General features: G+C 41.5%; 2 protein-coding genes and 1 non-coding gene across 23 annotated transcripts in view; 2 read left to right on the top strand and 1 right to left on the bottom strand.

Moving 5' to 3' along the window:
- Window positions 1–12,146, top strand: part of NOCT (nocturnin) — a 32,332-nt gene extending 20,186 nt beyond the window's left edge. For all 4 annotated transcript variants that reach the window (XM_003899200.5, XM_009207573.4, XM_031664263.1 and 1 more), the window contains 2 exons: window positions 7,625–7,894; window positions 9,689–12,146. In XM_003899200.5, the coding sequence (XP_003899249.1) occupies window positions 7,625–7,894; window positions 9,689–10,524 (1,106 nt within the window). In that variant the 3' untranslated portion in view covers window positions 10,525–12,146. The remainder of the gene's footprint in view (window positions 1–7,624; window positions 7,895–9,688) is intronic.
- An 8,355-nt stretch (window positions 12,147–20,501) lies between these two features.
- LOC116274303 lies at window positions 20,502–20,606 on the top strand. Its single transcript, XR_004182933.1, has one exon. It is a non-coding gene; the product is annotated as a U6 spliceosomal RNA (small nuclear RNA).
- Window positions 20,607–23,271: 2,665 nt separating this feature from the next.
- Window positions 23,272–27,536, bottom strand: part of ELF2 (E74 like ETS transcription factor 2) — a 125,525-nt gene continuing 121,260 nt past the window's right edge. For all 18 annotated transcript variants that reach the window (XM_009207576.3, XM_009207579.3, XM_003899199.4 and 15 more), the window contains 2 exons: window positions 25,737–26,087; window positions 23,272–25,011 (listed from right to left, as the gene is read on the bottom strand). In XM_009207576.3, the coding sequence (XP_009205840.1) occupies window positions 24,387–25,011; window positions 25,737–26,087 (976 nt within the window). In that variant the 3' untranslated portion in view covers window positions 23,272–24,386. The remainder of the gene's footprint in view (window positions 25,012–25,736; window positions 26,088–27,536) is intronic.

The following is a 27,536-nucleotide window of genomic DNA, read 5'->3' as shown; positions in this document are numbered from 1 at the left end:
TTTTTTTTTTTTTTCTAGAGAGATATTTAATTTTTTTTCTCTAGAGAGACAGAGTCTTGCTATGTTGCCCAGGCTGGCCTCCAACTCCTGGCCTCAAGTGAGCCTCCTGCCTCAGCCTCCTGAGTAGCTGGAATTATAAGTGTGAGCCACTGTGCCTGGTTCCAACTCAAAGATTTGACAAAAAAATGAATGAACAGCCATTTGTGTCCGTGGTTTGAGTGGGGCAGAAGATGAGAGTGGCCACCCATGGTGGGCCAAGTGGTATACTTGTCACAAATTAGAGTTTCATATCTAAATCCTATTTTTTCAAAGTCCTTTTTCTGGTTAGTCTTATCCATCCTGATTGTTTTAACTTTTATTATACCCTAGTGATTCTGCATAGTTAGCACCCAGTTTTTCTGTCATGAATTCTTGAGTATTAATCTTTCCCCAAATACTTGCTAATTTTTTGAGGGAAAATATCAGCACATATTTTATTGGCATAACTCAAATTGCAGGGAGCACAGAACAGCCTGACACAAGGGAGTCCCTCAGTAAGCTGTCTAGAACAAGGGTGGATGAGTGGAAATGTCTTTCAGGACCATCTGTATCTCTGTCCTAACTTCATGATCATTATGCAACAGACTAATGTTTCCCAGGTACTTAGTATTAGAGGGCTTGTCCTGTGTCATGTTGTGGTTAAATACTCTGGCAGGCAGTGTTGCATCAGTCCACCTTGGGGAATATCTTCGGGTTTCCTGTAAGGTCTAAGGGGGCAGAGACAAGACTGTAGTAAACACTTCCTAATGATTCCTCTCTACCTAGTCTCTTATTCAAAATGTAGCCTAATAATATCTTTCTCAGATGAATCAATCTACTGCGAAACAAGGGCAAAAGGGCTATGCCAATAAAACTTGAAAGGCAAATTGCAGTGTATTATTCCATATATGAGTAGTGTTATCACACCTGACAAGAATTATTCATTGTTTTTGAAATACGAGAATAGAAATTCTGAATGAAACATCTTTTTAAATAATAATAATTATTTTTTTATTTTTGTAGAGACAGGGTCTCACTGTATTGTCCAGGCTGGTCTCGAACTCCTGGACTCCAGGGAACCTCCCGCCTCAGCCTCCGAAAGTGCTAGGATTACAGGTGTGAGCCACCCCGCCTGGCCCAACTTTTATTAATAGGAAGATATGTGTCTCATATCCCCAACAGTAGGGATGAGGAACATAGATTTGAAGAGTTTTCCCTGTTCTAACCCAGATGCCTTTTCCACCTGATCTTGGAAAATTAAGATCACGTAAGCCCTCATTTTAAAGAGAAGTAAGCAGATCTTGGCTGGGTGTGGTGGTGTGCACCTGCAGTCTCAGCTACTCGGGAGGCTGAGGTGGGAGGATGGCTTGAGCCCAGGAGTTGAGGTTGCAGTGGGCTATGATCATAGCACTGCATTCCGGCCTGGGTAACAGAGTGAGGCCCTTACAAAAAACAGGCCCTTTGGGGAAAAAAAAAAAAAAAAAAAAAGTCTGGGTGCGGTGGCTCACGCCTGTAATCTCAGCACTTTGGGAGGCCAAGGTGGGTGGATCACTTGAGGTCAGGAGTTTGTGACCAGCCTGGCCAACATGGTGAAACTCTGTCTCTACTAAAAATACAAAAATTAGTGGGGTGTGGTGAAGCACGCCTGTAGTCCCAACTACTCGGGAGGCTGAGGCAGGTGAATCACTTGAGCCTGGGAGGTGGAGGTTGCAGTGAGCCGAGATCACACCACTGCACTCCAGCCTAGTGGTGGAGCGAGACTCCATCTCAAACAAATAAATAAATAAAATAAATTTTAAAAAGTTAGATAAGCAGGTCTAGAGAGTTGTGGCACAGCTAAATAGTCATGGAACTGGGACTAGAATTGCTCTTTTGAGGCCTTAGAATTTGGCCATGCTGCAGTATATCCTGCATCTCAAAAGCTTTGTCTTCTGTTGAAAACCACCAAGAGGCTCTGAGGCCAAATAAGGTAGATGACCAGATTTGATAATCTGCTATTGGTTCAAAATGAGCTGGCTTTAACAAGAATGTTTTCCTTGAGACTTGTATCTAACAGCCTATTAAATGCATTTCAAAAACTAGATCCCCCAAGAGACAACAGGGAATGATAGACTATCCCATTTGATTCATCTCATATATACACAGCAGTCTCAGAATGGCAGTGCCAATATCACCACTACTAATTATGATCACTTAGTCATAATTGCTAATTATCGCTACAATTAAACTTACGGAAAAGTTTAACATTTTTAAATTGAAGATGCTTTTCTCATCCTGCCACCTCCTTTTTTGGGGTATTAAATCTTCGTTTTCATTGTTGGGCCATATAGCCGTTATATACTGAATTCTCCCTGACAGTCGCCTTTAGGATTGATTTGCTAAGTAGCTCTATGTTTAGTGCTCTGCACCAGTTCTTACACCAATGTTTCTGGTCATTTTGGTCTGAAGCTTGTTCTCTAGTTCTAGGTATGGCAAATTTCTTTTGAAGAAGGCTGCATAGTAAATATTTAGGCTCTGTGGGCCAAAAATGGTCCTGTTAATGTATTCGTGAGTGTGTGTGTACTTAACACATTTTTTAAATGTAAAAGTCTTTCTTAGCTTGTCGGGTGTGGTGGCTTATGCCTGTAATCCCAGCACTTTGCGGGGCTGAGATGGGAGGATGGCTTGAGCTCAGGAGTTTGAGACCAGCCTGGGCAACATAGTGAGACTCCATTTAAAAAAAAAAAAAAAAGGCCATTCTTAGCTTGAGGACTGTACAAAAGCACCAATCCTTGCACTAGTAGATTCCTCATAAGGGGCTCTTGGAGACAATATTCTAGTGTTGCTGGATATAAAATCCTTGGCTTACACTTTATGTATGTTAAATAGATTACTTCATTTTCTTCTCACATAAAACATTGCAGTTGAAGTCTGATGATAATCTGATTTTTTTTTTTTAATAGTCCACTTGGTGTTGGTCATTTTGGGTTGATACTCTCAAGTTTGCAATGTGTTTTTTTCAATATCTACTTTTTAAGTATTGTTTTTAAAAGTTTTCTTGGTTTATTTTGCTCCCTTTCATTGGTCTTCATCTGTAAGAACTGCTATTACTCATATTTTGGGTCTTTGCTCATTTTTAGTATTTGTCACTTTCTCCCTTTTATTTAAAACAAATGCAACCCTTAGTTTGACTCTGATCTTTTTCTCATTTCTTTTTAATTTTTATTGTTAATTCTTTTTGGTGTCTCATTTCTGAGGTTTCTAATTCTGATTTAGGTTATTCTTTCATGTCTTCTTTTTTTTTTTTTTTTTTTGACGGAGCCTTGCTCTATTGCCCAGGCTGGAGTGGAATGGCGCCATCTCGGCTCACTGCAACCTCCTCCTCCCGGGTTCAAGCGATTCTCCTGCCTCAGCCTCCCAAGTAGCTGGGATTACAGGCGCCCAACACCATGTCTGGCTGATTTTTGCCTTTTTAGTAGAGACAGGGTTTTGCTGTGTTGGCTAGGCTGATCTCGAACTCCTGACCTCAGGTGATTCCCCCCACTTCAGCCTTCCAAAAAGTGCTGGGATTACAGGCATGAGCCACCATGCCCGGCCTCTTGTATCATTTTCTTTTCTTTTCTTTTTTTTCTTTGAGACAGTCTCGCTCTGTCGCCCAGGCTGGAGTGCAGTGGCATGAACTCAGCTCACTGCAAGCTCCACCTCCCGGGTTCTCGCCATTCTCCTGCCTCAGCCTCCAGAGTAGCTGGGAATACAGGTGCGTGCCATCATGCCCGGCTAATTTTTTTTTTGTATTTTTTTTAGTAGAGATGGGGTTTCACCAACTTAGCCAAGATGGTCTTGATCTCCGGATCTCATGATCCGCCTGCCTTGGCCTCCCAAAGTGCTGGGATTACAGGTCTGAGCCACCACGCCCAGCCTTGTATCATTTTCTTAAAGACTTAGCTTACCCTGCAATAGGATGCAGTTTGATTTGCTTCCTGGGCACATGTTTCTGGCATGCTTTCACTGTCTGATACTGTTCTATTCTTTATTCTCTTCATGTGAAATTGGTTTTTCTAAATTTTTTTTTTTTTTTTTTTTTTTTTTTTTTGAGACGGAGTCTCGCTCTGTCACCCAGGCTGGAGTGCAGTGGCGCGATCTTGGCTCACTGCAAGCTCCGCCTCCCGGGCTTACGCCATTCTCCTGCCTCAGCCTCCCGAGTAGCTGGGACCACAGGCGCCCGCCACCTCGCCCGGCTAGTTTTTTGTATTTTTTAGTAGAGACGGGGTTTCACCGTGTTCGCCAGGATGGTCTCGATCTCCTGAGCTCGTGATCCGCCCGTCTCGGCCTCCCAAAGTGCTGGGATTACAGGCTTGAGCCACCGCGCCCGGCCCGGTTTTTCTAAATTTTTAGAAGGAGTGTGGTTCAGGATTGCTTTTCTGATTTCACATACTCCTTAAATGTTTGACTCCCATTGGACACTATCATCCTCCTTTCTCCACACTCACTTTTGTAAATGGTAGTTTTTTCATATAACCACCCTAAAACTCAGCTTGGCAAAGATAAAGGCAAAGGACTGTAGGGCAGTCCTATTGAAACTGAGTTCTACATCAAGCTAGTAGTCTGCCCGGAGCCTGATAGGTGTCAGACGTCACTGTTTATTTCACATTTAAAAATAAAATATACCATGGTGTCCCTGTGAGTTTGCTGTGGTTCCCTGGGACATGTTAGCTCACAGTTCGGGGATCACCATCTCGAGTGATACCGATGTTGCTAATCAGGAGACCACACTTGGATGTTTGGCTGTTTTTTGTTTGTTTTCCCCAAAAAACCTACAGGAAGTTAAAAAAAAAAAAGTACAAGAAGAAAGACTTTCAAAACTTGTACTGCCAGCCGTGAAGACAGTTTCTTCCTTTGGACCCATGTACTCAGGCGGAGATCAATTAAAATGAAATTATTGAAATCAAACAGTTTGGAAACAGTTGTGTGTGTGTGTGTTTGTGGGAGCGCATGCTTGCTTGCGGATGCACACACACCTGCCGTGTTTGTTGGGAAAATTAGTATGTGTTTATTTGCTGTAGTCTAGCTTTCTTACTGGCGGGAAAAACTACTTTGAGTAGACAGGAAGGAACAAAAAAAGCATGCTTGCATCCTCATTGACCTTAATGTTCAAGGACATTTGGTGGTAAATATTTGAATTTCCTTTGTAACCTGCCACAGTTAATTTGATTGACTGCTAGTTTGAGATGTGGTTGATGAGCCTGCCAAATTTTATAACGAAAACTTTATATAATATTTACATTTATAAAATGTTTATATTTTATAAAGAAAACTTTGTATCTTTCAGGAGAGGGAAATCCAGATTGCCTTTATCATACACAGAAATTTGGACATTACTCCCAGTAAAACGTGCCCCTGATTTATACTATAATGAAAATAAAACATAGTTGACCTCTAAAAGCAATCAACCGCTTTCAAGTGAACTGCCACATAATGCTAATTAGTTGAAGATTATGCTCTATTCTCCTTAATGAATTATAAAAAGCAAAACACTAAAAATTACTTGGGAAGACAAAGTAACTGGTGCTTCCTGCATTTTTCCTTGCTCTTTGTCTTTCTAGGATCCCAGGAAATGTGGGCAACTCATGAGAAGGTAGTGCCCTGGATGGAAGTTAGCTGACCAAACTCAGCTTACTCTTAACCCCTTCTGGCCTCAGCCCCTTTTCTGGATTTTAAGAAATCCAGCAATTGATACTAGATTATAGACTATACCACTCAATGAAGTTCAGAGTTCTACAGAAAGCCCAAGCCTTGATTTACACTTAATATCTAAGAGAAATGGGAAAGAATCCAGCCATTACTTTCCCCAACAGAGGGATCTGTATAGATGAAATGACCAGGGTAGCAAGCAGCCTGCTATTACCTAATTTCTCACCCAGGATTAACATTAACATGGGCTTTCTAACATTTCACTTCTTACAAACTAGTCTTTTTTTTTTTTTTGAGACGGAGTCTCACTCTGTCGCCCAGGCTGAGTGTGCAGTGGCGGGATCTCAGCTCACTGCAAGCTCCGCCTCCCGGGTTCACGCCATTCTCCTGCCTCAGCCTCCTGAGTAGCTGGGACTACAGGCACCTGCCACCAAGCCTGGCTAATTTTTTGTATTTTTAGTAGAGTATTTTTAGTAACACGGGGTTTCACCGTGTTAGCCAGGATGGTCTCAATCTCCTGACCTCGTGATCTGCCCGCCTTGGCCTCCCAAAGTACTGGGATTACAGGCGTGAGCCACCATGCCCGGCCACAAACTAGTCTTTTTTTTTTTTTTCAGTCTCGCTATGTCACCCAGGCTGGAGCACAGTAGAGTGATCTCGGCTCACTGCAACCACCATGCCCTGGTTCAAGCGAGTCTCCTGCCTCAGCCTCCTGAGTAGCTGGGATTACAGGCACATACCACCACAGCCGACTGATTTTTTATATTTTTGGTAGAGACGGGGTTTCGCCATGTTGGCCAGGCTAGTCTCGAACTCCTGATCTCAAGTGATCCACCCACCTCAGCCTCCCAAAGAACTGGGATTACAGGTGTGAGCCACCATGCCCAGCCTAGTCTTTTAAGTTCTTATTAAGATATATAGAAAAAGATATATAGAAAAAGATATATAGAAAAAGATTTTGTTAAGCCATGTTTTTTGTTTGTTTGTTTGTTTGTTTGTTTTGAGACGGAGTCTCGCGCTGTCGCCCAGGTTGGAGTGTAGTGGCCGGATCTCAGCTCACTGCAAGCTCCGCCTCCCGGGTTCACGCCATTCTCCTGCCTCAGCCTCCCGAGTAGCTGGGACTACAGGCGCCCGCCACCTCGCCCGGCTAGTTTTTTTGTATTTTTTAGTAGAGACGGGGTTTCACCGTGTTAGCCAGGATGGTCTCGATCTCCTGACCTCGTGATCCGCCCGTCTCGGCCTCCCAAAGTGCTAGGATTACAGGCTTGAGCCGCCGTGCCCGGCCGCCATGCTCTTTTTTTAAGACTGGGTTTATAAATTACAAAGACAAATCCTAGGTTAGAAGAGGCCATCAAGATCAAGGTATTTCTTCCTTAAAAGGATGAGTTTTCATTGTTAATCAGAGATTAGTTTTAATGGTAGTACTTAAATTAACTGTCCTAGTAGAAAGCTGGAACCTGGAAACTCCTTTATTCTGCCTCTGTAGAAATGGCTTTATACACCGGGCGTGGTGGTTCACACCTGTAATCCCAGCACTTTGGGAGGCCAAGGCAGGCGGATCACCTGAGGTCGGGAGTTCCAGACTAGCCTGACCAACATGGAGAAACCCCATCTCTACTAAAAATACAAAATTAGCAGGGGGTAAAGGTGCATGCCTGTAATCCCAGCTACTTGGGAGGCTAAGGCAGGAGAATTGCTTGAACCTGGGAGGCAGAGGTTGCAGTGAACCGACATCGCGTCATTGCACTGCAGCCTGGGCAACAAGAGCGGAACTCCATCTCAAAAAGACAAAAAAAAAAGAAATGACTTTATACATGAATATGGCAACAATTGAGCTCCTGGTTTCTGTGGACAGTAAATGTTTATCTTACAGTTGTGCTGGGCGAGAAGTCAGGAAAAGGAGCTGAATGTGTAATTGTGATTTCCTTTTCCGTAGCGTGTTCCATGGGAACCGGTACAAGCAGACTCTATAGTGCTCTTGCCAAGACACTGAACAGCAGCGCTGCCTCCCAGCACCCAGAGTATTTGGTGTCACCTGACCCAGAACATCTGGAGCCCATCGATCCTAAAGAGCTTCTTGAGGAATGCAGGGCCGTCCTGCACACCCGACCTCCCCGGTTCCAGAGGGATTTTGTGGATCTGAGGACAGACTGCCCTAGTACCCACCCGCCTATAAGGGTTATGCAGTGGAACATCCTCGCCCAAGGTATGCCCGATGCTTTTGTGCCTGTGCAGTCAAGTTTGCTGTGACTGCCTTTCTGCTTCTGCACATCCTCAGGTCACTGATGTTTTATATGGAAGGAAGAAGTGTGGGCAGATGGAGGTGTAGAAGGATAGGGTGACTAGAACAGCATGGAGAGCTCCTAGAAGAGGTTAAGACAGGGAGTCATCTGGGTTTTTTGTTGTTGTTTTTTGAGATGGAGTTTGACTCTTGTTGCCCAAGTTGCAGTGCAATGGCACAATCTCAACTCACTGCAACCACCGCCTCCCGGGTTCAAGTGATTCTCCTGCCTCAGCCTCCTGAGTAGCTGGGATTACAGGCATGCGCCACCACACCCAACTAATGTTGTATTTTTAGTAGAAATGGGGTTTCTCCATGTTGGTCAGGCTGGTCACGAACTCCTGACCTGAGGTGATCCACCCACCTCGGCCTCCCAAAGTGCTGGGATTACAGGCGTGAGCCACCGCACCTGACCTGGTTTTTACAATTAAAGCAAGTAACTCACGGTTTATTCTTTACACCTTCCATGTTTGTGGACTATCCATGAACAATGAAAGTCTGTCTACTTCCCAGCAGATCCAAATTTGAAGAACCCTACCTTTTATTAGGCAGTTGAATGGAACAGCCTCAAACTTTCTGTTGCCCCCAGCTTTCAGTCCATAGCACCACGATACCATTTGCAGGGAAGAAACTGGGTAACACAGAACTTTATGCAGAAAATGGCAGCTCTGTGTGGGTGGAGGTGAGTCTAGGTATTTTTGTGGCCATATTATTCATACTCATTTATATAACTTGAGACCAAAATGATGTTGCTTCAGTTCTCTATTACTTTGTGGCCAGGCGCGGTGGCTCACGCCTGTAATCCCAGCACTTTGGCAGGCTGAGTTCGGCAGATCACCTAAGGTCAGGAGTTCAAGACCAGTCTGACCAACATGGTGAAACCCCATCTCCTAAATATACAAAAGGAACTAGCTGGGTGTGGTGGTGTGTGCCTGTAATCCCAGCTACTCAGGAGGCTGAGGCAGGAGAATCACTTGAACCTGGGAGATGGAGGTTGTAATGAGCTGAGATTGAGCCACTGTACTCCAGCCAGGGGGACAGAGCGAGACTCCGTCTCAAAAAAATATATATATATACACGTGTATGTGTATATATATACGTGTGTGTGTGTATGTGTATATATATGTTACTTTGTTATGGTAGAAAGGATTTCTTTCCTGGGTCTGCCAAATTAAAAAACAGATGTGTCAATCAACTTTATGTAGCAGTTGAGATTTTAAGAAAAACAAGGGCCTGATTTTTTTTTTTCATGGAAAATAAGAGGAGATTCTGTGACTTACCAATCTTTGATTCTTTTTCCATAAAATAAGTCCCATTCATTCTGAGTAGTGTCTGTAATAGTCAGGGTTAAAACTAATACTTGGCATTAAATATTTGGTGTTTTAAAAAACCAAAAAAAAAATTTTTTTAATTGACATTTATTTCATTTGACATAGCTTAGATCCCTGGGACTGCAAAGCAGTTTCCTTAAGTAAGATCTTGATATCCTGGAATATAGTTACATGAAATAGTTCTGAAACAAAAGATCTGTTGTGTGCTTCATCCACATAGTGAGAGGTGATTTAGTTTGGATAGGGTAATACAGTTTGGACAGAGAACCACTCCAAGCTTTTGAAGCAGAGGAAGCCTTCTGAGGGTGTTGAGTGATGCCAAACCTCCTGGGTACTTTCAAGTTATGGTTCTCTAAGAGCTGACAACTGACTGGCTTTTTCTTTTCAGCTCTTGGAGAAGGCAAAGACAACTTTGTACAATGCCCTGTTGAAGCACTCAAATGGGAAGAAAGGAAATGTCTCATCCTAGAAGAAATCCTGGCCTACCAGCCTGATATATTGTGCCTCCAAGAGGTGGACCACTATTTTGACACCTTCCAACCACTCCTCAGTAGACTAGGTTATCAAGGCACGTTTTTCCCCAAACCCTGGTCACCTTGTCTAGATGTAGAACACAACAATGGACCAGATGGCTGTGCCTTATTTTTTCTTCAAAACCGATTCAAGCTAGTCAACAGTGCCAATATTAGGCTGACAGCCATGACACTGAAAACCAACCAGGTGGCCATTGCACAGACCCTGGAGTGCAAGGAGTCAGGCCGACAGTTCTGCATTGCTGTCACCCATCTAAAAGCACGCACTGGCTGGGAGCGGTTTCGATCAGCTCAAGGCTGTGACCTCCTTCAGAACCTGCAAAACATCACCCAAGGAGCCAAGATTCCCCTTATTGTGTGTGGGGACTTCAATGCAGAGCCAACAGAAGAGGTCTACAAACACTTTGCTTCCTCTAGCCTCAACCTGAACAGCGCCTACAAGCTGCTGAGTGCTGATGGGCAGTCAGAACCCCCATACACTACCTGGAAGATCCGGACCTCAGGGGAGTGCAGGCACACCCTGGATTACATCTGGTATTCTAAACATGCTCTGAATGTAAGGTCAGCTCTCGATCTGCTCACTGAAGAACAGATTGGACCCAACAGGCTACCTTCCTTCAATTATCCTTCAGACCACCTGTCTCTAGTATGTGACTTCAGCTTTACTGAGGAACCCGATGGACTTTTATAAATACTTGCTTTGTCTTTTTAATCACAAGAGTCTTAACGGGATGTTTCAGGAAACAAATAGGATAAGACAATGCCAGAGGAAGGATAGAAACATGGGAAGTTTCTATCATTTCATTTTCTGTTTCCAGCATGCCCTTGGAAAATACTCCCTTTAGTTCACAGATCTTTTCAATTAAAACCTATAGCAAAAAAAGGTGTTTGCACTCCAATTTTGGCTTGTATTGTTTTCTTTTCCTTAATATTACATTTTGACCATTTAAGGGCATTAAATTGGCTTGTTTTGGTCAGGTGCAGTGGCTGCTCATGCCTGTAATACCAGCACATTGGGAGGCTAAGGTGAGAGAATCACTAGAACCCAGGAGTTCAAGTCCAGCCTGAGCAACATGGCACGAGACCCCATCTCTATTTCTAAAATAATAAATTCGGTTATTTTGAAGCCTTTTCAGTTTGAGGATGCTATAAAAACTCAGACTTGCTTGAATCTTCCATACTAGTATGTAGGAGTAATTTCTCTAAACAGCATTTTAAGTTATTTGTGGGTTTTTAAAATGTCAACAATATGCATGGCAATATTTATTTTTTATATCTTCATATAAAATTAAGTAAATAAATTATAGCATTATGAACATTTTAGAACCATGCAGGAGAAGTTATAGAGAAAGTAATTTATGGTAATTTTCATAAAGCTTTAAAATATTTTCATTTGGGCTGTAACAAAATGAGTGCAAAGGAACTATTTAGCCTGGAGGGGCTTTTGTTATTTAAATGAGAGATTTCTTTAATACATTCTTCAAAAATAATCCTTGTGCTGCCTCTACGTTCCCTGTTACTGTGTTTCTTGAAGAGATTCCAATTAGTTTTCAATTATTTAATCAATTAGTTTTCATTATTGTATTGCTGTTACATATTTAAACTTTGCCATTGGAATAATATTGGTATACATTTGATATTAGTCACTCGATGTCATCATTATTTGTATTGGAATATGCTATTCACAATAGGTTATTTAGAAGCCGTATGTGGCAGTGGCCAAGATAGTCAGTAGGACCTTCTTTTCAGAGATAGGAAACTTTCTAGAAAGCCTGTTAATGGGCTTTCATTGAAATTTCCTAAGATAGCCAGATACTGTGATTCAAAATATCTAGAAAGAAGAATGTAAAAATTAGATAACTTGGGTTGGGTGTGGTGGCTTACGCTTGTAATCCCAGCACTTTGGGAGGCCAAGGCGGGTGGATCAGTTGTGGTCAGGAGTTCGAGACCAGCGTGGCCAACATGGTGAAACCTCATCTCTACTAAAAATACAAAAATTAGCTGGGCTTGGTGGCAGGTGCCTGTAATCCAGCTACTTGCGAGGCTGAAGCAGGAGAATCGCTTGAACCTGCGAGGCGGAGGTTGCAGTGAGCCGAGACCGCACCATTGCACTCTAGCCTGGGCAACAAGAGTGAAACTCTGTCTCAAAAATAAAACAAAAAAACAAACAAAAAACCTGGAATTCTCTTCCATCAGAAATAAAAGTACAAATTACAGGTAAAGCCTCTTCCAAACAAAATAACTTACTGGTAATAGATATTTTAATTTGTGAGTTGTAAATACGTAAGATTAATAAATGGTCTTTTAAAGCTAGTGCTTTTAATGTCTTTGTAGTCCAAAAAGAATCTGGGAGTAGATTTTCTCCTTTAATACTGTTTTATCGTAATGACCCACATATATCCATTCACACACGGAGCCTTCACTGTAAAAGTGAACAAAGATAGATCTGTAGCTGCAAGTTGATGGCACTTATGCTCTCTGTGTATGTGGTAGCTGCAACAACATCCACTGAAATGGATCACTCATTCTATAATAAAACCACTTTTAAAACAAATGAGGTTTTCAGAAGAAACATAGTATGCACACAATTTTGGGGCTACTGGAAAGAATGACAAGCATGAGAACATCTACCAAATGTAGAATTGGTTCAGATTTTAGCATGACTAATTGCTAGTCATATGTTGTTGAGAACAATACTGATTTGAATACTCATTAGTGCAGGTACATTGTTTACCTACCCCCAAATATTTCAACCTGAAGAGAAACCATGGCAGCCTTAAGTAAATAAATCTGGAGGAGAATGAAAGTCAATGTTTGAGTTTTAAGTGTTGTCTGCCAACAAAATTAACAGGGTATGAGTTGAGGGCAGGCATATGGGTGCATGGGCATGCCACTGGACAAAATCGGTTTTGGAAACACCAACATATGATTGGTATGTTACTATGAGTTAAGGGGATTGGAAAAAATCCATAGTGAAACTCTGAGTTATCCTTTCTAGTTATCACTGCAGGAGATTGACTCCTTCCTTCACTGATGCATTTGCCTGACGTATTTATGTTCTGTGAGTTACCAGGAACTGAAAAAGAAAAAAAGTCATATGTGAGCCTTCTATGTAAGGATTTTTTAGTGTATAAATCTTACTAGGTTGCTTTTGTCTTTTCTTTTGAGACAGGGTGTTGCTCTGTCATCCAGGCTGCAGTGCAGTGGTGTGATCGTGGCTCACTGTAGTCTCTACCTCATGGGCTCCAGTGATCCTCCCACCTCAGCCTCCCGAGCTGCTGGGACCACAGGTACATGAAGCCATGCCCAGCTAAATTTATTTTTTGTAGAGATAGGGTTTCACCATGCTGCCCAGGCTGGTCTCAAACTCCTGGGCTCAAGTGATCCCTCCTACCTCCACCTCCCAAAGGGCTGGGATTACAGGCATGAGCCACTGTGCCCCACCCCAAGTTGCATGTTCCATGCATAGATCCCTTATTCCATCCATATGTACCGTTCATTCTGCTTTTCCTATTATACACTATGTACTATTTGGTTTCTGGTTTTTATTTTTCTATTTTCCCATATACTGTTTTGTTACTGAGTCTCAGAAGGTAAACTGCAAATTTGAAGAGGGAGTAGGAGCAGCATGAGTTTTGGTTTCCTTCACGCCACATTTCAGTAGATACCGTACATAGTACATGGTGGTAGTAATGACTGACTGGATTGTTTATTTAAATAAGGCACTATGGTGTATACATATGATGAAATTAACATTTGAGTGCCTTTGACTAAGAGCTTTATATAGGGTCTTAAAACTATAGACAAGGGCTCAAAAGGTTAAAATAATTTGAGCAAAGTGATAGCTAATAAATAGTAGCTGAGTCAAGATTCAAACCCAGGTCTATCTTGACTCCACAGTGCTTGCTTCTTCCTCACCACTGTTTCTTTGGCTTTGAGTGAACACAAACGGAGAAGAGATGTTGCAGTGTAGCAAGAGATGTGTTAAACATGGTCAAATGGTCAAACGTGTAAGTCAAATACACATGCAGTATCATACATACAGAATTAGACTACAAGAAAGATGTGGTGGCTGAATACTGGAATATAATGGATTTCCAGTGTTTTGTTGTTTTGTTTTTAAGATGGAGTCTGTTGCCCAGGCTGGAGTGCAGAGGTGTGATCTCAGCTCACTGCGACCTCTGCCTCCCAGGTTCAAGTGATTGTCCTGCCTCAGCCTCCCTAGTAGCTGGGATTACCACCATGCCCAGCTAATTTTTGTATTTTTAGTAGAGACGGGATTTTACCACGTTGGCCAGGCTGATCTCGAACTCCTGACCTCAACTGACCCACCCGCCTCGGCCTCCTAAAGTGCTGGGATTACAGGCGTGAGCCACCACGCCTGGCCTGGATTTCCAGTATTCTGATACAGTAAAGTCTAGTTTTGTCCAAAGTAGAACATTTGATACTGTTTGCATACTTCAATGGTAGTTTTTAAAGGAAGCAGTAAGAACAGCTACTCTGGTATTTCAAATTAAAGGCAAAAATTGATGCAAATATTCTGTATTCAAATCATTTTTAAAATAGCCAAGATTTATAATGAAGGGAATGTTGCATATAGTTGCATATATATGCATTACTTATCATGTGTGTTAGACTTGAGGAAAGATTCCCAAGAATTAAATGCTAAAAAGAGGTAAAACTAAAACATGATTTCAGTTTTAAAAAAGGCATCCAAGAAATGAATGTGCATACATAAGAAGCTCTAATCAACTCTTTCTTTAAAATGACATGTATAAAAATATAGGCCAGGCAGACTTTTTACCTGGAGTGCATAGATATTAGGAAGAGATTTTTGAGCCATGGTCAAACACCAGAATGGCAAAGGCCTGAAATTCACTAGGGCATGTAAAATAAGAGGAGGGGAAAAAGCAACATGTCAAAGGGCACAGGCTGTAACTGAAAAGACTTAGCTGTCACCAGTGTGACCCTGAATGAGCTGCTCCATCTCTAGAGCCTAAGTTTTCTCATCCATAGAGTATATTATTGTATCTGCCCTCTCAACCTCATAGATTTGTGAGATCTGTAAAATAATATAAATTTTAAAATACACATTGTAAGTCAGAATAATAATGGCTAAGTTTCAAAACAAAAAAGGGAAGGGCCCTCTGTATTTCATGTCCTAACAACCCACTCCTAATTTTTTCACCAGAGAGAATAACTCTTCAATTTTTTTTTTTTTTTTTTTTTTTTTTTGAGACGGAGTCTCGCTCTGTAGCCCAGGCTAGAGTGCAGTGGCCGGATCTCAGCTCACTGCAAGCTCCGCCTCCCGGGTTCACGCCATTCTCCGGCCTCAGCCTCCCGAAGTAGCTGGGACTACAGGCGCCCGCCACCTCGCCCGGCTAGTTTTTTGTATTTCTTAGTAGAGACGGGGTTTCACCGTGTTAGCCAGGATGGTCTCGATCTCCTGACCTCGTGATCCGCCCGTCTCGGCCTCCCAAAGTGCTGGGATTACAGGCTTCAGCCACCGCGCCCGGCCTAACTCTTCAATTTGAAAGGGCGGAACTAATACTGTTCATAGAAATTTAAGCCCAAAATAGGCAGAAGGGCTGACTGAATGGCGAAAGATTGGTTGGTCGGTCTTTTCTACCCAGTTGTTCCTCTAGGCAGATGTGAGGTTGTGGGCTACTGCTTAGGTTCTTCAGTTTCGCGAGATTGTCAGTTGTACTTTGATTTGTAATGTAGAAAGATCTGCCTTTGAATGACAAAACAGAATACCCACAACTGCAGCCCCTTGTCCCCATATTTCTTTGGAAAATTCAATTCTGGGAAAACATTCATGTAAGATTAGTCACACAGACAGCAAAACCCTTCTTGACAGCCTTGCGTCTCCTAAGCATCTGGTAAACTTGGCCTGTATGAATCTCAACTGGTTAACTTATCTTTATTGGCTGCCAATATATTCAAAGCCAGTATATAGCTGGATTTTAATGACTGTAACACTTTACAGCATATATTCTGTGTATTAGTTTTCTTTTGTAATTTATTTGAAATTCCTTTTTTCTTCACTGAAATTTCTTGTACCTGTTTATTTTTGTTGACTTTCATTTGTTCTTATATGTAAACTATCTGAAACTCTTGTAGCAATAAAGCAGGACACTGATTAAATATCTTGCCATATTACACAGGGTCAGGCTTCAAGATCCAGACAACTTGCATACAAAAATAGAAACTTGCATACACGTGGAAATGGGCTGGGCGTGGTGGCTCACGCCTGTAATCTCAGCACTTTGGGAGGTTGAGGTGGGTGGATCACCTGAGATCAGGAGTTCGAGACCAGCCTGGCCAATATGGCAAAACCCTGTCTCTACTAAACATACAAAAATTAGCCGGGCATGTTGCAGGTGCCTAATCCTACCTATTCCAGGGGATGAGATGGGAGTATTGCTTGAACCTGGAAGGCAGAGGTTGCAGTGAGCTGAGATCACGCCACAGCACTCCAGCCTGGGTGACAAAGCTAGAGCTAGACTGTCTCCAAAAAAAAAAAAAAAAAAAGGAAGAAGGCATAAGACTGGACATAAGGAACATGTCTGACATCTGATTCTGGTTTCCACAGAGTGGTAAACCTGCTGAGAACACCCAGCAAAGTTCTGCAATATTTTAAAATTCAGTTTGTGGGAAAGGATTATTACACGATAGAACACACTTATTCAAAGCTAACCTTGTTTCCCTCCCTGCAACCCCCACCCCCACTTTTTTTTGGATGGGAGTGAGTGAGGGTTCAGGCTAAAACTCAACTGGGAGTCAGAGGGTGAATTCTTTGCAGGTCTGCCACTGACCAGCTGAACCAGTGAGTCAAAAGTTTTCCTTCATTTGTAATAAAGGAATAATCTCTAAGTTTTCTTAAAATTCTGATTTGAATTTTAAATTCACATCAGAGTTACTGCTGCCACTGCCCAAAAATATTTGGGAAACTTTTTTTTTCTGAGACGGAGTTTCGCTCTGTCGCCCAGGCTGGAGTGCAGTGGCGCGATCTCAGCTCACTGCGAGCTCCACCTCCCGGGTTCATGCCATTCTCCTGCCTCAGCCTCCCGAGGAGCTGGGACTACAGGCGCCCGCCACCACGGTGGGCTAATTTTTTGTATTTTTAGTAGAGACGGGGTTTCATCATGTTAGCCAGGATGGTCTGGATCTCCTGACCTCGTGATACACCCACCTCAGCCTCCCAAAGTGCTAGGATTACAGGCGTGAGCCACCACGGCCAGTGGGAAACTTTTTGGAACTGCTTCCATATGTTTTATGAAGCTCTTAAAAAAATTTGTGTCAATCTCATAGCCACATCTCCATTTGAACCAAGTATGACATTACCTAGCTTGATTCACATCACATTAACTTCAAATGACGCAGTTCTTTTTAAAACTAAAATCTTCCACAGGAAATTTGTCTCTATTAAATATATGTAAAATTTAGATTCTCCTCTAAAAAGCCATTTAAAAGTATTTTGAATGGTAACATTATTAGAATTAGCATATAGCTTTCCAGAGTAATTTCTTTGAAGAGACAAGGCACATTAACTTGGTGTACTGTTTCATAAGACTCTTATAGGAGTCTTCCCAATTAAAGACATGTTAAATGTAAGAAAAAGGCTTTAGAATCTATAAAATACACAGTATGTAGGTTTTTAAAAAGTCATTTGTAATAATATATCTCAGACTACCTTTTTCCATTTTTAGAACACTTGGGTTGGAACACAGAACCCTAAATGTTAAAGCTTTCCTTATTGTAACTATAAGGCAGTCCTTCTAAAATGTTGCTGCACAATGAAATCACCTAGAGATATTTTAAAAATAAAGATGCCTGGCTCCCTTTCCCAAACACTGATGTAATTGGTATCAGTAGAAGCTAAGACACAGGCTTACAAAAAGCTTCCCAGGTATTTCTAATGTGAGGCAAAGTAACCACTGGATTCAAGTGAATTAGTGTCCTATAACTCAGAAATAATTTGGAGATGATATAGATTCATATTTTTCCTTTTTGGGCAGTGACAGTATCATTTACTTGAAATAGACAAGTTTCTCAAAGTTAAGATACAACAGTGCAGGCCGGGTGTGATGGCTCACGCCTATAATGCCGGCACTTTGGGAAGCCAAGGCAGGTGGATCACCTAAGGTCAAGAGTTTGAGACCAGCCTGGCCAACATGGTGAAACCCCCTCTCTACTGAAAATATATAAAATGAGCCGGGTGTGGTTGTGCATGCCTGTAATCCCAGCTACTCAGGAGGCTGAAGCCGGAGACTCATTTGAACCCAGGAGGCGGAGGCTGCAGTGGGCCAAGATGGCACCAGTGCACTCCAGCCTGGGCGACAGAGCGAGACTGACTCAAAAAATAAAGATTCTACAGTGCAATGGATATGAACAATTATCGTGGGAGAAAGTAACTCTGCTGCTACTTTACAGCCTATTTATAATTCACAGCTTTGTTTTGTCTTTGATATGCAGTATTTTGCATAAGCAATTATGGGGGTTTTTGGTTTTTTTTGAGATGGAGTCTCGCTCTGACGCCCAGGCTGGAGTGCAGTGATGTGATCTCGGCTCACTGCAACCTCTGCCTCTCAGGTTCAAGTGATTCTCCTGCCTCAGCCTCCTAAGTAGCTGGGATTACAGGCGCCTGCCACCACACCCTGCTCATTTTTTGTATTTTTAGTAGAAATGGGCTTTCACCGTGTTAGCCAGGATGGTCTCGATCTCCTAACCTCGTGATCCACCTGCCTCGACCTGCCAAAGTGCTGGGATTACAGGCACGAGCCACACGTCTGGCCAAGCAATTCTGTTTTACTTATTTTTTTTTTTTTTTTTTTTTTTTTTGAGACGGAGTCTCGCGCTGTGTCACCCAGGCTGGAGTGCAGTGGCGCGATCTCGGCTCACTGCAAGCTCCGCCTCCCAGGTTCAGGCCATTCTCCTGCCTCAGCCTCCGAGTAGCTGGGACTACAGGCGCCCGCCACCACGCCCGGCTAGTTTTTTGTATTTTTAGTAGAGACGGGGTTTCACCATGTTAGCCAGGATGGTCTCGATCTCCTGACCTCGTGATCCACCCGCCTCGGCCTCCCAAAGTGCTGGGATTACAGGCTTGAGCCACCGCGCCCGGCTTTACTTATATTTTCACTTTGGAAGCTGTGATGTACTGTTTTTTAGTCTTGAACCCAAAGCATTACTACTGAGTTGCAGTGTTCGGAGAGACAGTTGTAGGTGCTTAAATAAGTCTCCCTGCTGCATGTGAGTGTTTCAAAGGTTTGGAGGTGTGACGCAGATAGGAAGCAAATCAGTGCCCTTGTAAAGGGTGAGCAGTATCTTATTCTACCATTAGGGCTGGCATCACAGTGTACTGAGTTCCTACAAAATATGTTTTAATTACGGGGGACGGTGATTGTAACAAAGGGGTTGAAGACTAGATGAATCACAACCACTGAAGACTTGCAGTACTGTGAATGGTTAAAAGCTACAATAAAAGGATAAGTTGCTTTGATAGCTGTGGAACTAAAGGGTTACTCTTGCCTCCCAAAAATAAAGTGCTCTGTAGTACCCTCATAAAAGTAGGATAGGAGACTTAAAGCAAAAGGATCATAGGAGACCTTATAAATGACCCCAAGGCCAAAATTTTGTCTTTAGTCTTATTAGAAATTAGACATGACTTGTTAATGTGATCAGAAATGTACACTCCTGAGTGTATGCTGTGTCAGACACGCCCATGTACCAAGTGCCCCATCCCTTACATTCTGGCTTCACCACCACACCTCACTGGAACTGCCCTCTCATTGTCAGTGGAATCTCAGTGGCTTTTTCTTTGGCCTAATTTGTTTTGCCTTTCTTTTTGCACTTGATGTTGCCACCATATCTTGAAATGTTACCTTATCTGTCCTGTTTATTCTCTATGAATAGTTCTTGACTTCCGTTGCTGATTCTTTTTTTTTCCCCCCAACCTATCTTTATATACTTTACTCTTTCTAGTCTTTAAGTTCTGAGCTCACTCACAGATCACTCCCCAACCTGAATGGTTTCCACGCCTATTTCAGAAACTTTTATTTTGATGTCACCTCATATCTCAGTAAATAAAACTGAACTCCAACGTAGGTGAAGGAGGAATGGGTTGTTCAGAAAGAAGCCATCAATGGATGGCTCATGAGGTATGAATGCCTAGAATATTTGGGAAAAAATGAAATATTATAGCCCAGGTAAGTCTAAGAGAGGAGTAGCAAGAGAATGAAGCTTGGGGAGATAGGCAGAGCCCAGATCAAAGGACTTTAATTGCTATGCTTAGGCATCTTTTTAGCAAGAGATGCCACTGAAGAATCGGAAGCAATCACAAAGGTTCGTGAGTGATGAAAGCTGCATTTAGAAAGCTTTCAACTGGTAGCCTGGAGAATGGATTAGAAGGAAACTTGGTGAGACAAAGAAAGACAGGGAGGATGGAAGAGAAGGTATTTAGAAGATACCATGAGTAGAAATTTGGTTAATGATTAGAGGAGGTAAAGTATCTAGGATGGCCCCCAGGTTGCTTCTAGCATGAGTAATGGGGTTGCTGGTATTATTTACTGGGCTAAGAGAAACAGATTTTGGAGGGAAGAGAGCTCAACTGGATACTCAGGAAGAAATAGCCAGTGGCAATTAGATAAACCCACCTAAGACAGAGTAGTGCCTGCTTCAGCAGCACATATCCTAATACTAGACCAATACAGAGATTAAACACAGCCCCTGCGCAAGGATGACACGCAATTCCATGAAGCACTCCAATGGAAAAAAAAAAAAAAATGACAGCGTCAAAGTCTAGGCTTTAACAATAGATTTGGTAGTAAAAACCACAGGCATGGGTGAGGTTATCTAACAATTATGTTAGTGAAATAATAATAGTAAACGTCCACTAAGAGTGTTTTCTATGTGCCAGACACTACTTACAAATCCTTAATATATTAACTCATTTAATCCTTAAAACAATTCTATGAGGAAAAGCAGCCCATAGGCAGAAAGAACAAAGAAAAATTAAGTTGGTTAGGCAGAAAGTAAACATGGGAAACCAAATGAGTTTTGAGAAGTAGGCATGAGATTAAGTGAACCAAAGTGTCTGTTTAATTTGACAACTGTGTTATTGGAGATCTCACGGAGAACTATTTCTAAGCAAGAATTCAGACTGCAGGCTGTTTGAAGTAAAAGAAGGGACAGAATGATAGGCTATTAATTGTGGGAGCAAGGAGACCAAGTAGGTGTGAAAGGGAGATGCTGAGTACAGGAGGAAGGGCACCTCCTTCCTGAGACAGGTGGTAAGGATGGATGTTGGAGTAAGTAAATCATCTGTAGCAAGGGGTCCAGGAATGGAGGGAATTCACAGCTTATGACCAAGTTCTCTGTATAGAGGTATACTGGTTATCTGGTGAGAAAGGTAGTGAAGGCTGGAATTGTTGCTGGAAAGTGGCCTAAAGAATAAACTGATAGACTACTGATCATAATTTAAAGATCTAGTAAGGCTGGAAAATGTAGGAGCATCAAGCAAAGGTTATGTGGGCTTTTTTCCCTCTAACAGACTGGACACAAAAAAGCAACTATAAATTATGTTGATTTACAGTTTGAAAGGGCTGAGATTAAAAGCCATAACATTAAAAGGGCAGGAAGGATGGGGGTGAGGCACATCATTGATAATTTCAGGGGTGAGGCACATCATTGATAATTTCAATCTGCAACATTCTGATCAGTATATACTGTCAATATGTATGTTTCCAAGTCTAGACTTTTTTTTTTTTTTCTTTGAGACAGAATCTCACTGTCATGCAGGCTGGAAGGAATGCAGTGGCATCATCTTGGCTCACTGCAACCTCCACCTCCCAGATTCAAGAGATTCTTGTGCCTCAGACTCCTGAGGAGCTGGGATTACAGACATGCGCCACCACTCCTGGATAATTTTTCTATTTTTAGTAGAGACGGGGTTTCACCATGTTGGCAAGGCTGGTCTCAAACTCTTGGCCTCAAGCAATCCACCCGCCTCAGCTCCCAAAGTGCTGGGATTACAGGCGTGAGCCACTGCACCTGGCCCCAGGTCTAGACTTTAGATGTGATTATCAAAGAGAAAAAAATTTCCAGTAGAGTAGCAGAGGTAGCTAGATAGCCCTGGTTTAACCCTGTTAGAACCGATTAAGAATCCAGCATAGAAGGAAAGTTTTTAAGCATGTGACTTACATTCTCAGCAAATGTTCCCAAAATCAATAAATGTCTGACCCGAGTGTCTAATATGCTTAGCACTTGGGGAGAGGGGTAGGTATAGCATAAAATAATTGTTGCTCTAAATGACCATTACGGAAGACATGACTAAACAAATGAAGTCACAGTGCAATAAACAAGATAATACACTTAAGTGCCAAAGCACTTAATATCAATTTTCAAACCTGAAATATTTTGGAAATGTTTTAAAAGGAGGTAGAATTTGAGAGTAACTCCCAAATGGGAAAAGAATCAAGTGAGTTTTTCTTTGAGCTTTTGTATAAAAGTATCATCAACACATTTATGGAAAAGTTTAACAGATTACAAAGGGAATTGTTATAAACAATCTCTGACCTAAGTAGTATGTGATCAAATGCACAAATAAAAGACAAAAAATATTAAGTATGATTTCATCTAAATTTCTAAAAGATGTAAAAATAGATACCTTTTCTTAGTAGTAGAAAAGAGCGGCCGGGCGCGGTGGCTCAAGACTGTAATCCCAGCACTTTGGGAGGCCGAGGCGGGTGGATCACGAGGTCAGGAGATCATCCTGGCTAACATGGTGAAACCCCCATCTCTACTAAAATACAAAAACTAGCCGGGCTGGTGGCTGGCGCCTGTAGTCCAGCTACTTGGGAGGCTGAGGCGTGGAGAATGGCGTGGAACCCGGGAGGCGGAGCTGTGAGTGAGCCGAGATCACCACCGCACTCCAGCCTGGGAGACACAGCGATTCCGCCTCAAAAAAAAAAAAAAAAAAAAAAAAAAAAAAAAAAAAAAAAAAAAGAAAAGAGCATTAAGATATGTAGTGACAGACAGTAGTGAAATTACATAGTTTATATAATCCTTCAGATACCTTAACTTCCTAATCTGTAAAAGGACTAGAAGAGTAATTGTTCTTTTTATCCACAAAAGGTCTGATTGTGAAACAAATGGTTTGAAGTGTTTTATAAATATAAATTCTTTAAGTGCAGACAACTAAAATACTAAATTCATTATGTTAAGCAGAACATTATAGTTCATCATTACAACTAGAAAGAAACTGGCAACATGCAGGTATTTGCCAAATATTAATATAATGGAACAAAACAGAAGTAGAATTTCTTCATGCAGTAGTTGGGAAGGAGAAATAGAGATATTTTATCACTTCTTAACTAAAACATGTCTATGCTGGCTTTTAAATATTGTTAAAAATATCACCAGAGACCAAAACAGAAGATAAATTTCATTTCTATATTTCAGAAAACCTACTTGAATACACTTTGAAACAAGAGTACAACAAAATAGAATATACTTCAAATGTTGAATATACAAACTATTATAGTTCAAATCTGAACACTGGTATTTCCCTCATAAACTTCAACTGAAAAAGAAAGAAAGAAAGAAAGAAAACTCCAGGTATTAGAGCTACCTGACAAAAATTCATGCTGAGCCTGAACTTCCAAGTGACAGCAGAACTGAAAATGATATGTCTGCACAAATGCCAGGGCTGAGTGACACAGGCATGTTACAGCAAAAGGCCAGAGCCAAATGTTAATCTGTCCACAATTAAGAAACTGACAGACTTAAACTACCATATAAAATGTTACATGTAAATTCTATAACAATACTGTGCTAGGTACAAGATTTTTAAAATTTTTCTTTTAATAAAAAAGCTTTACACAAACAAGCCATTAGCTTATTTCAAGAAAGAAAACCGAAAATTAGTCTAAGGCCTTTGTTTTAAATCAGCTTAAGCTATATGATATATATATATGTGTGTGTGTATATATATATATATAAAAAATCGCACTAGATCTTTTTTTGCTATCCTCTTTCTGAAGTTTTTGGGATCCATTCTTCAATTCACATTCTAAAATACCTATATTAGCAGAGTCTTCACATAGCACCAGTTAAGTGAGAACTGTGCGAACACAGTAATAATTGCTGGTATGCATATAAAATGCATCAAAAATTGCTATATGTAACAATAAGATCACCCATCCCAACCCCTCCCACTGAAAACTATATAACCTCTTACAGAATGTTAGTGTTCCAAGTCTTAGTGTAACTTGATATCGTAGTGAGCTGCTTGGTCCCTTTCAATCCTTTTTCTTATTGATGGGTTCAGTTGTTTCCTACTGTAAGAGGCAGTTTTCTGTCAGCATCTCAATATGTAGTTCATTTCCCACTGAAACATGGGATAGGTAATTTATTTCCAGTAAGTCTGATTGTTTTCGTATATGCATTAAAAATGTTTTAAAGTCTTCTTTGACTTTTCTTGATGACTTCCCTTGCAAATGTTTATGTCAGTACTGCCACTAACAGCCTGAAGTCCACGGTGGAGCTGCTATTTTATTTCTCACATGTCACTAGTCCTTCTGTTTTCATAGTTACAGGAAGGGCAATAGCTGAAGGCGCACTGACAACCACTACGTGGGTCACTGTCTTATTTCCATCTGCCGGTTTTTCTTCTACTAGCTGCAAAGTTTTCACATCATGTTCTTGCTTTTTTGCCACTGCTTCCGATTTAACCTCTGGCCCCTTTATGACTGCACTGATAACTCGAGGAGGAGTCTGGCCAGATGCCTGCTGAGTAGGCATTGATAGTCTCATTACAGGTGTACCATGAGCTATTGAAACAGGGGTAAGTGCTCTCACAGCCAATGGGGTTCCAACAATGTTAATGCTTCCTGATCCAGTCAGATTTGACTTTGTCTGCAGTTGACACTGTGCAAGCTGTGTAGCTGGGATGGTAATAATTTTGGCAGGCTGCATGGTGATTTTGTCTCCATTTTCAGTAGAAGCTGGCATCACAGTAGGGATTGTCTGAATGACTACCTTTGGAGAGGTCGCTGTTGTTGGACTAGTGCTGGTTATTAATGGTGCACCTGCATTAACTGACTGAACTGCCACAGTTGAAATTTTCTGACCCAATGATGTCATTACAACAGGTACCTGCATTGCCACACGAACTGTCCTAGTACATTAGAAAGAAAAAAGCTGATTATATTTAATGCCAAATGAGAAAATAGGTCTCCTGAGTAAAAGATGAATACAAATCCAAAATGTGTAAAACTAGTGCTCCCAAATTTTACAGAGATACTGGCAATTCCTGATGTCTGACACAAACATACCATGACACAAATATATTTTAAAAACTAAAGCCTACATTAAGCTCCATCTATAAAACCATAAAAACCAATTCAGGTAATTTAAGACATCTACTTTTTTTGTTGTTGTTGTTGTTTGAGATAAGGTCTCGGTCTGCTGCCTAGGCTGGAGTACAGTGGTGCAATCTTAGCTTACTACAACCTCCAAATCCTAAGCTCAAGTGATTCTTCTGCCTTAGCTTCCTAAGTAGTTAGGACTACAGGTATGTGACACCATGCTCAGCAATTTTTTATTTTTATTTTATAGAGAGGAGGTCTATGTTGCCAAAGCTTGTGTTGACCTCCTGTCCTCAAGCAATCCTCCTGCCTTGGCCTCCCAAAGTGCTAGGATTATAGGCGTGAGCCACTGAACCCAGCAAGACATCTACTTTAACAACAATAAAAAATATAATTAAAATATCAAGCACTTTTCAAAGTCCTGACAACACTGGGTTCTTAGAACACTAATATTAAGCAAAGGGACATTTCGCTTTCACCAAGGAGACTTTTTAAAAAAGTAAATACATTATAACTAATGGTTTGCCTCACTTACCTTGGAGCTGCTGTTGCTGACACAGATGCATTGGTAGTAGGAGACCTGGATGAAGCATCGTGCCCAGGGGAAGTGATATTCACAACTCTAGCGACACCCTTCTCTGCTCTGGAGCAGTTTATAGGGGATGAATTTTTTCCACTGCGAACAGACGATGCTGCTTTCAGGAGACTTTCTGCAGACAGTGACACTCGTTCTAATGATTTTTCATCAGTAGCTCCTGCTAAATCTTCATTACAGGTTTCACTTTTGTCATCATCTATGACCACTATGTTTTTGGGCATATCCTTGAACTGATATACAAGCCTCTGTCCTTCAACCTTTGCAAGAATTCCCCTTTGGTAGTAGTATCTGTAAGGGGAAAATGTACCAAATGAATCAAGTATATTATTTCTCCACCCCACTCTACCCCCACCAAAAACACTATGTACAGTGCATACTAATAGAAACATTCCCTTATCCCTAATAACAGATGAGAAAAAAACAAACTCTTACTGCCTAGACTGCTCAAAAGGTTACAAATTTAGGGTAGGAATCAGGTTGGAACCTGGCGCCAAGGTCCTACAAACTTAAGATCTATAAAGTAGCTGAAAGTTCATTCGTTTTCTTAAAAGAAATAATTTACCTTACCATTGAGTATTTTACTATACTGACACTGATAGAAATTCTTTTCTGATTTACATAGGTTATAAAAACAAACTGATATTACTGGAAAAATTATCTAAGCCACACTTAAACTTAGTAGACATTTGCGAATACTGTCACATAAACCATGTGTTCACTTAAAAACACCTTTAATTAGAAGAAGCCATGTACTTTCCAATGAAAGAATTTTGTGGGTTTATCAAACTGGTAATTCTTTTTTTTTTTTTTTTTTTTGAGACGGAGTCTCGTTCTGTCGCCCAGGCTGGAGTGCAGTGGCACAATCTTGGCTCACTGCAACCTCTGCTTCCTGGGTTCAAGCGATTCTCTTACCTCAGCCTCCTGAATAGCTGGGATTACAGGCGAGCACCACCACACCCGACTAATTTTTGTATTTTTAGTAGAGATGGGGTTTCCCCACGTTGGCCAGGCTGGTCTTAAATTCCTGACCTCAAGTGATCCGCCTGCCTCAGCCTCCCAAAGTGCTGGGATTATAGGCATGAGCCACCATGCCCAGCCAAACTGATAAAACTTAAATTTTCCTATCAACATAAATCCATTTATGACAAACTCCTAAAAACTAAAATACAAATTAACTTTAGGAACCATAATTTGTTTAGGCTTAATTTTTTTTAAGCCTACAACTTCACAATTTCTATTAAGAAATAGTCCTGGCCGGGCGCGGTGGCTCAAGCCTGTAATCCCAGCACTTTGGGAGGCCGAGGCGGGTGGATCACGAGGTCAGGAGATCGAGACCATCCTGGCTAACATGGTGAAACCCCGTCTCTACTAAAAAATACAAAAAACTAGCCGGGCGAGGTGGCGGGCGCCTGTAGTCCCAGCTACTCGGAGGCTGAGGCGGGAGAATGGCGTGAACCCGGGAGGCGGAGCTTGCAGTGAGCCGAATTGCGCCACCGCACTCCAGCCTGGGCAACACAGCGAGACTCCGTCTCAAAAAAAAAAAAAGAAAAAAAAAAGAAATAGTCCTAAGTACAAAAGCACATTTTCTGCAAAAATGAATTTTCCAATTATGTTAAAATTATAAGCATGTAGACTAAACTCCTATCTCCCCATCTACTTCCAAATCTAAGATGCTCCTCTAGAATATCCCCCAAAGTTAAAAGTTGTAAAGGATTTCCAGCTTCTCTTTAAACAGCT

This window comes from Papio anubis, chromosome 3, assembly GCF_008728515.1.
Source record: "Papio anubis isolate 15944 chromosome 3, Panubis1.0, whole genome shotgun sequence".
NCBI classification, from domain to species: domain Eukaryota; kingdom Metazoa; phylum Chordata; class Mammalia; order Primates; family Cercopithecidae; genus Papio; species Papio anubis.
The sequence above is the reverse complement of the archived record's forward strand: the minus strand, read 5'-3'. Positions and strand labels throughout refer to the sequence as shown.